Source organism: Pinus tabuliformis, chromosome 4_2, assembly GCF_031772625.1.
Source record: "Pinus tabuliformis cultivar Carrire ecotype Pingquan chromosome 4_2, CPIR1, whole genome shotgun sequence".
Lineage (NCBI taxonomy): Eukaryota > Viridiplantae > Streptophyta > Pinopsida > Pinales > Pinaceae > Pinus > Pinus tabuliformis.
This window is the reverse complement of record NC_142304.1, coordinates 609,275,645-609,285,491: the sequence shown is the minus strand read 5'-3', so window position 1 is coordinate 609,285,491 and position 9,847 is coordinate 609,275,645. Positions and strand designations below refer to the sequence as shown.

Genomic DNA, 9,847 nt, shown 5'->3' with positions numbered 1-9,847 from the left:
TTTTAGCCACAACATATATGATGGTATATTAGCTAAGGTGTGCTCTTATGGAGTCATTCTTATATGTTAATGGTGATATTTCCTCCATTTAATGAAGATTTCCTAACAAGTCTATATATAAATATCAATGAGATACATTTCTCATGTGTAACATGTTTTCCCATGGTACCTTGAAAGGGGAAGCAAAAATCTGGACGAAACAAGGTGACTTTAGAATTAATAAGGAAATAAAGTTTTACAAAGTTATAGGCGACAAGAAAATATTCAAAGTGGCAAGAACAAAAGTTAATTCCCTAAGGTTTAATGCCTTCCTCCACATCTACCCAAGTAACCAAAAAATCGGCATAAACATGTGACGAGAGGCCACTATGATATGATTCGACCTCCTAAGTCACATTAATGAAGTGGATATGAAGGAAACACAACATACATACCTTCAATATCAACATTAGGACACTCAAGAACCATCCCAACCTTTTTTCCAATCAACCCCTGGGTACCACTGAGATTTTAGTCCACTTGACCCCAGGACGCTCCCATGATATGAGCATGACAGCATCCAGGAGGCTTTGGATGTTCTCATAGAAAGGCATGCCAATGTCTAGGGACTAAATTTCACAGTGTTGTGCCATCATCCCTGAGATTTGAGCCACTTTTTTAGGCCGAGAGCCCAAGTCACTACCCAGGATTGAATGAAACTATCAAAACACAAAGATAATAAAGAAACAATGAGGCAAATGAAAATACTTGAACAAGCTCTTGACTGAAACCCTACTAACCATGAAAGGAATTGCGTCAAACATATCAAAAATATGTAATATACAGGTGGAAATAATAGATCTAAGCATAGGGGTATCATAATTATCTAAGAATCACTAAGAAGGATTGATGCCTCAACACATTAGTTTCAGTTTCATCCATTAGGGCATAGATACATTGTCCATCCATTTACAACTATAAGTAAAAACATGATGAGAGCCATACATAGCTACTGTCATGAAACATATACTTAACCAACATAATAGCAACAAAAATACCAAGGAAATCACAACCATATAATCCACATATAAACCAGTATAGTAATCATAGAAATATAAGGATAAATAGCCTCATATTGATGATGAAAAATCCAAACCCAGGATTGGACTTCCACGTTCCACATGACCATAGAATGGCTGAGCCAAATCTCTCTTCATCCATTCAACCCCGCACCATATTTCAAGCATGAATGTGGGATCTCATAGAACACATCAATCCAAAACCATCTATGTCTTCCAAAGGCCATCCACCTCAACCCATCAAACAATGATTCCACCTCACAGTTGGACATCATAAAACCGTACCAAATTGCTCTCTACCCAATCCTTCGAGGGCTTCTGAGCATTTGTTCCAACCAAGGCTCCATGACTAGTAACTCAACCCACAACTGATATCGAGCTCTAAAGCATTTGTCCAATCAAGACTCCAAGACTAGTAACTCAGCCCACTAAGGGCTCGAGAGCATTTTTCCAGCCAAGCCTCCAGGACTAATAACTCAACCCAAGTTGTTACAGAGCTCTAGAGCGTTTGTCCAACCAAGGATCCAAGAACTATTAACTCAACCCATGCTAAGGAAACATGAGAACCAATTAGAAAACAAAAAAAATGAACTCACAACACCATGGTTATCCATGAAATGGAAAGGCTAGGAAAATCCACTATAGATCCAGGCAATCCTCCATGTCAGTGACAGATCATAACCAAGAAACCACATGCATGTGTCGTGCATGCTAAAACTAGTGAGGAAAACATACATGCAACTCAGTACCTACAAACAAAACCCATTGTAGTTGTTGATCCTGATGCCTTATTGCACTTTTCCTGCTCTTCCTTTGCTTTCTTGCTCCCAAACTCCAAGTATGACACACTCCAAGAGTGCTCCAAGAAAAATCTAAGTATCCAAGAGTATGAGAGAGAGAATATAAGAGAGATCCACCAAAACTTGTCCAAAGCTTGCTAATTTATCCCCAAAAGACTTTTTATCAATGAGGCCTCTATTTTCTTCATTTTCCATTATTTTCCTTCAATTTCCTCCTCACATGCAACCAGTGACCTTTCACCTTCCTTTTCTCCTAATTTCGTCTATTTTCATTAATAAATGCCAAATAATGCCTCTTTGCCTTTCCAAAGCCTTTTCCATTTCCTTTGCCAATTTCCTTAGCCATAATAACCAAAAAGAACACCCACTAGGATATTTTTCCCACCATTCGGCTTGGAATACATGTCCCATGGCTGTGGTCTTATATATTTTACATGAACTTTTTTAACCAGGGTTGTTACAGAACCCTCCTCCTTGGGGCAACACTGTCCTAAGTGTTCAATGACACCTATAACAAAAAAGACTTCTAAAAAAAAAACTTCCCATGGATCTTATAACATAGCTCGTTGTTGTATTTACAATGACCAACTACTGAAAACATGACAAACATACTATTTACTTGACTTTTATAACACAACTCATTACGGTATTTACAATAATAACCACATATACACACATAAACATTTGTTGCACCCAAAAAATAATCACATTGTCTATGGATCTTTATAAATCTAGCTCGATACAATATTTACAATAATACACACATATACACATATGCACATTTCCTCAACCATGAAATAAAAGGATAGGATGCCTACAACCACAACAAGAGAATCTAGAGGCTCACACCTCCACCCTCAAAGTAATACCAGGATTCACTTCCTTCCCAGGAAGTGCATAATCCACTACCAAAGTCAAGATTGCATCAAATGTCTAGCGCTACAATCGAACGCCACTTGTCCTTCCAGTGAATAGTTACCAACTCATTGTTCCAGGGCATACTCCCAATGTGCATTTGATTCCATCTAGAAATGCTCATGACCAAAACAAATCCATCCTCGACCTTCCCTCCTCTACTACACAGTCCCTTGGGTATTCCAATCACCCCCTTCCATGCAGTCACACACCTTCCAAATTTAGCTGGCATCCCCATCCTGGGCAGTCCATCCCTTAGCAAGATTTCCTCACATTGAAAGGTCCAAAAACCAAGGCATATCCTTGTCTTAAAATTATCATACCGGTCATAACATGCTCATTGAAATAAATGGACATTATTGGGTACCAGTGTCCCATAATGGGCCTTCTCCTGAATGCTTTACCAACATATTGTTTCTTGTTCCAATTCCTTTCATTGCTGCTGCTAATTCTTGCAGTCGATTTCAACCACCCGACCGAGCATTTTTGTGCTTCCTGTACCAAGCACATAACTTCCATTCGATTTACAATAAATTGAAATAAATTCACATTATACCTCATTGGTAGCTTGTCGAAAAGGGAAAAATAAGGAAGCTGATAGGCAAGCCAACTTGGAATGGAGGACTGAAGATGAAAGCAATGAATTGAACAGTGTAGCAGGACATTTTCCTATATTATAATTGCTTATATGAAAATCCAAAACTTGAGTGTTAATTTTGATTCCTACTTTAAAAATCGAAATAATTAGTTGGAAAATAGGGAGTTCAAGTGGTTTATTATTCCCATCATTCCTTGCATGGCTCCCTCTTGGCCCCACCTTAGCATCTCCATATTTCCTCACTCTTGTCTCTTCACCCTCCACCCCCTCTTCCACCTCCCCCGCCACATCACCCACCTCTACTAGCCACCTTGGCCACCTTGGATGCTCATTCGTCTTCACGCTCCCCCCCACCTATCCTCCCCTCCCCTATCACATCAACATTATCATCACTCATCCCTTCTCTTTGACTCGTGGAGTCTCTCCTCAGCATTATGTGCATTATCCATTGTTGTGTGCCTCATGTCTTCTGAAGGTGGTAACACTTGGAGCTAGCTTGTGCTCAAGTGTGGGAGCTTTGGTACTCTCAACTTGGATTAGGGTCCATAGAAGATGCATTAAAGGTGAAAACATGTGAATTCCCTTAGAATGCGAGTCGCGTTTAATCCATCTGAGCTGGTCAAGACAGTTCACGTGGGGGACGATGAATTTGGACAAGATGGAAGTCATTTCAACACTCACGAAAATTATGGAGGATCATTGGGATTCAAAAGGTAAGTGCATAGTCCCTCATTTCTGCATTTTTCTAAGGCTAGGGAATTTCTATATGAGGAATAACAGTTCAATCTTCTCCCAAAAAAGTGGGCTTGACTTTGTACTGGTGGTTATTAGCTCAGGGAGCTTGTGGTAGGGTCTGGGAATTCTGGGGATCTAGGGGTTTGTCACCACTGTGGGATTAGAGGGAAGTCACTTTCAGGTGTGTAAGCTAGTGTTTGTAGAGGGGGGATTCCTAACATTTCATAAGAGTGAGGCAATTGAGAGGATCAATGTTTATCCTTTCTATGAGGTCTTTGTTAGGCTCTAGGTTTATCCTAAATGTGGTCTTCTCTGGGAAATTAAGAGGCTTTGTGTTTATCCTTTCAGTCTGGTCTTTGTTGGGCTTTGTGTTCATCCTATCTGTGGTATTCACTGGGAAATTGAGAGGCTTTGTGATTATCCTTTCTATTCGGGTAATTTTGTTCGAGTAATCCTTGTTGTTGAAATGGAGGAAATGAGTCAATCCCACCAAGTGGTTTCAATTTTAGGTTCCTGTGACTGACGTCTCCCTCGTTCTGGTAGGATGACAGGATGATCGGTGAAGGATAGGGGGAGGAGCACTCCACACCTTGAATTCCCCTCTCCTGAATGTGGTAGTTGTGTCAATGAGCATGTTGAACTTAGGGAGGGGTTAGTGGTTATGAAAACATGTCTTCATCAGAAGAAGAGGGAGGCATAGGAAATGCAGGAGAGGCAGATAGAAAAGAACATGAAGATTCGTCAATTAGGGGATGAATTGGATGCTCCCAGAAGGCAAATTGAAGAACTCCAACTCAAACTGAAACAAAAGAATGTTCGGTTTGATGACGACACCACTAGAATTGATCTCAATTATCCAGTTGTAATGGACGATTACTCTGTCCCTATGTTTTTTTTTTTTTGTTATGTTGAAATATAAATGCATTTTGTTTTTGAAACATTTTTGTAGTGTATATAGTAGTAATCAAGTACATATGTGGAAATTTGTAAATTTGGAAAACAATTGGGTCTGAATGAACAGTCTGAAAATATTGTTGCACATGGATGGCATTGTAAACAATTTGTACAATTCTCTCGGTTTTTAGCCACATACAGGCGCAAATTAATATAATCTATCCGCTATTTAGTGTTAAAAAAAGTTAAAAAAAACATTGAAATAAAATAATAATAATAATTCAATTATTATATGTTCGCTTGGGTGTAGCTCAATTGGCAATGGCCATGGAAATGAAGTCTCACTGAACCACACTGAACCATAAGTCTTGGGTTCAAATCTTGTGCTATCCCTACGATCCACGTGAGAAGTTGGACACGATGAGGATGTAGTCCTACCAAGCTTACAAAACAAAACAAAACAAAATTATATTATTATATATATTATTTTTTATTAAAATTTTTAAAAATAATTAGTTTTAGACAAATTTCAAAAAATTTTAAATAAAGATTTTTGTCTAGATTAAATTTATAACAAATTCATAAATTTATAATTAATTAAGAAATTTGACTTATTGTAGAAGACTTCTTATTTGAACTTAAGGTGGATGATAATCTCTTGGCTTTTTTTTTTTTAATTTTTTTAATTGACCACCTAGATTTATTCTCAAGGCAATATGCTCAACATATGCTTAGTCTTAATGTTTATCAACGTTTGTAGTGTATTACAGAGTTTGTTAGGTTTCATTAACTCGTAATAAATTTAAAAAATTATGTTCATGCCACTTGGCTTTTGCCCATCAATTTTTTAGGGATTTGAGATATTCCAATTTTGATATGTTCATATTCTAATTAGATGAGGAAATTAATATATATGCAAATTTGATTTAGCAAAATGGTCCATTTTACAATAAGATGTCTAATTTTTTTTCTCAAATTAAATTAGATTCATGCTACATGGCTCTGGGCCCACCAACTTTCTAGGGATTTGAGATTATTCCAATTCTAATAACTTCATATTCTAATTAGATGGAGAAATTAATATATAAGAAAATTTTATTTAGCAAAATGGTTCATTTTATAGTAGGATGTGTAATTCATTTTTTTGGCAACTTAAAATTGACCCTTATTTTTTTTTATACATGGTTAATAAAATAAATATATACATTAGTAAGACACTTTAAGTGTTGCAATATTTTTTTTTGTTATATTTATAAATTTCTTAGCTATATCAATCACACTAATATTTTTAATATAATTATGCTAGTTATTCCTAAAACACAAAAATTAAACATTTTATTTTAAATTTGTACTTTAGAATTAGGAAAAATATTAATAAAATTGATTCAAACCAAAATGAATATGACATGTAATAAAAGATGGCAAAGTGGACGCACGACCGACGAATATTGCGTGGGAAGGGCGATTAAAAAATGGAATAGATTGGGAGTTTGGAGGCGGCAGGATTGCCTCCAGTTGTCCACCATCACCAACAGTTTGAATATTGATAAAAATGTCTGCTTCACGGCAGTTCATTTCTGATTTTTTCAGAACTTTGGGGAAGAGAAATTCCAGTAAATAGGTGAGATAAGAGATTTTTCCAAAACTTCATTAAATTAGACAGCAACCCTGACAGGTCGGTCTGTGGTTATGGCGGGCTTGTGCTGTATGACCAATTTAAAATCTCGCCGGTTTGACTGATCTAATCGTGTAAGCTTCTGGAGGGTGGTGATCTGCTCGATGATTGACCTACAAGTTTTCATGTGGTGAACGGCCCTTAAAACGTACGGCCCCACGCAAACGAAAGAATTTGGTCGACTTTTTCTGAGTTAACTTTGAATTGGAAAATTATATATATAGGTTATAGGTTATTATAATATAGTTGTTATTATTGTTACTGAAGGAAAATTATACTAGCATTTGCACCTGATGTTGCAAAGGAAACGCCGTAAGGCATAAAGTGTGGAAAAATAGGAACATGTGAATGGGCATTGTTGAAAGCAAGAGTGGATGATAAAGAGTTGCAATTGAGATTGTTAGTTATGTGTACGCTGAATATAAATATTTTATAAATAATAGTGTGTAGAAAAATAGTGACATGTGAATGGACATTGTTGAACGCAAAGGTGGATGATATTGAGTTACACTTGAAACTATTAGTTATGTGTGTTTTGAATATGGATAAGTAATAGTAGTGTGTGGAAGAATAGAAACATGTGAATGGACATTCTTGAAAGCAAGGGTGGATGATAATGAGTTATAGTTAATGTTATATAGAGGTTATCCATTATTCATGTAACAGTTGTTGTTTATGTGAACATATTTTTGTACATTATTTTAAGTTTCTTTTTGTATTTGGAGATTTTGTTTTTCCATATGTTACATATTTAAGAACGAATTGTCACTTTTAAAGAGGGCACACAAGGTTGCTAGCTGTCACAAACCATCATGAAAGTAAAAATTAAATGTCCTTTTCCTACTACATGGTTCTGTCAACTAGGTGTTTCGAAAAATACAAGTGAAAGCCATCAAACTCCTTGCTGAAATCAAACTCTCTGGTGAAATTTTCGTAAATATAGGGATGCACAAATTCCTTAACTTGCCAGAACTCTATTAAATGAAATTTTTCACTACTAACTTCATATGAGATGTTATGAACTTTCTTTTGGATAAAACCTCAAATGTGAAATTTTCGTAAATATAGGGATGCACAAATTCCTTAACTTGCCAGAACTCTATTAAAATGACATTTTTCACTACTAACTTCATATGAGATGTCATGAACTTTCTTTTGGATAAAACCTCGAATGTGTTTTTAATATCCCAATTCAACTCTCAGTGACATTTTCGTAGATATAGGGATGCACAAATTCCTTAACTTGCCAGAACTCTATTAAAATGACATTTTTCACTACTAAGTTCATATGAGATGTCAATTAAACTGTTTTATTATTATTATTTTAGTTTAATGTTTCATTATGCATACTAAATCTTTTTTCATATAAAACTAAATTTGAATGTTTACTCATTTACAAATACTACAACACATACTCCTTTTTTGGATTGATGTTTATGAGTAGTAGGTCAAAACTTGCCAAATGCTTAAATTTCTTTTCCAAAATTTTAGAGATGCCCATTTGAAAACCCTGGATATATTAGTGTCTGATATGAACAAGTTTCGAGCTTACTAGTTGTTGGGGTACAGAGTTTTCTGTAAATTGCTACCAAGCAAGGAAGAAGTCAAAAGTGGATTGGTATTAAAACCATGGCCGCAGCTCAAGGACCTGTGTTCTTGTCCCCAAATAAGGATGCATGCCAAGTGTTTGACACAATCCCTGAATGAGATGTTTGTTCATGGACTACGGTTCTTACAGGCTATGCAAAATGTGGGTATGTGGAAAATGCACGATGTCTGTTTGACAAAATGCATGAACGTAGCATAGTTTCCTGGAATGCAATGATTGCGGCATATGCCCGATGTGGTGATCAGGTTGAAGCCATGGATTTATATGGCCAGCTGCAATGGATGGGCACAAAACCTGATGAGTTCACCTTAGCCAGCGTTGTAAGTGCATGTGCAAGCATGGTGGATTTGGGATATGGGAGGAAAATTCATGGACAGGTTGTTAAGCTCGGATTTGAGTCAAATGTATTTGTTGGGACTGCTCTTGTTGATATGTATGCCAAATGTGGGAGAGTAGATGGTGCACGCCAAATGTTTTATTTAATGCCGGTTCGAAACAATGTTTCTTGGACTACCATGGTTGCAGGATATGCCCAAAATGGGCAAGCGGACGAGGCCACAAGGTTTTTTAATGAAATTCACCAGACCGGTATGAAGCCAAATGAGTTGACATTTGTCAGTGTCGTCAATGCGTGTGCTATTCTCATTGATTTGAGGTTTGGCAGACAGGTCCATGCGTACATTATCAAAAGTGGATTCCAGTCCCTAGTTTCCGTGTGCAATGCTATTGTTACAATGTATGCCAAAACTCAAACCATAGAAGATGCACTATGTGTGTTTGATAAAATGCAGGAGACTTAATCTCATGGAATGCAATTATTGCAGGATATGCACATAATGACCATTATCAAGAGGCCTTAAAGGTTAGTTTCCAAATGAAACAGATAGGTGTGAAACTGAATCAATTCACTTATGCAAGCATTCTCAGTGTAAGTTGCAGCTTACCTACTTTTGAAGAAGGTAAACAACTTCACGGCCACATTATCCAGACTGGTTTTGACTCAAATATGTTTGTTGGAAGTGCTCTTGTAGACATGTATGCTAAATCTGGCAGCCTACAATATGCCCGTCAAGTGTTAGACAAAATTCCTGAACAAGATGTGATCTCTTGCAATGCAATGATTGCAGGGTATGTGCAGCATGGGTATAGTGAAGAGGCTCTAAAACTCTTTTGTCAAATGCAACACACTGGTTTGAAGCCAAATGAGGCAACTTTTGCTAGCATTGTTAGTGCGTGTACCAACCTAGCAGTGCTTGAGCATGGAAGACACATCCATGCCCACATTCTCTGTATGGGGTTTGAGTCACCCATGTCTAGATGTCTATGGTCAACGCCCTAGTTACTATGTATGCCAAATGTGGAGGCATAAAAGATGCACGGAAAGTTTTCGAGAAGATGATTGAGTGTGATGTTGTCTCATGGAATGAAATGATTGTTGGTCATGCTCAGCATGGGGATGGGGTGGAAACCTTGAAACTTTTTGAGCAAAATGCTACTGACAGGCATTAGTCCAGATGCCATAACCTTCCTTGGTTTCTCTCTACTTGCAGCCATATAGGTCTA

At 37.1% G+C, this 9,847-nt stretch overlaps 1 protein-coding gene across 1 annotated transcript; it reads left to right on the top strand.

Annotated features, from left to right (window-relative positions):
- Window positions 1-3,959: 3,959 nt before the first annotated feature.
- Window positions 3,960-9,793, top strand: LOC149170771 (pentatricopeptide repeat-containing protein At4g39530-like). The gene is made up of 5 exons (XM_089425719.1): window positions 3,960-4,084; window positions 4,208-4,287; window positions 8,414-8,974; window positions 9,109-9,509; window positions 9,602-9,793. Exons 1-5 carry the CDS (start codon window positions 3,960-3,962, stop codon window positions 9,791-9,793), a joined length of 1,359 nt encoding a protein of 452 aa, XP_089281845.1.
- Window positions 9,794-9,847: the final 54 nt, after the last annotated feature.

Bases quoted from the DNA above. Each gene is read 5' to 3' on its own strand.
- LOC149170771 (XM_089425719.1), top strand. From the start codon at position 3,960: ATGCGAGTCGCGTTTAATCCATCTGAGCTGGTCAAGACAGTTCACGTG. The intron at 4,288-8,413 runs GTGTGTAAGCTA...CGGTTCTTACAG, and splicing joins TAGAGGGAAGTCACTTTCAG to GCTATGCAAAATGTGGGTAT. The intron at 8,975-9,108 runs GTGGATTCCAGT...CAATTATTGCAG, and splicing joins CCATGCGTACATTATCAAAA to GATATGCACATAATGACCAT.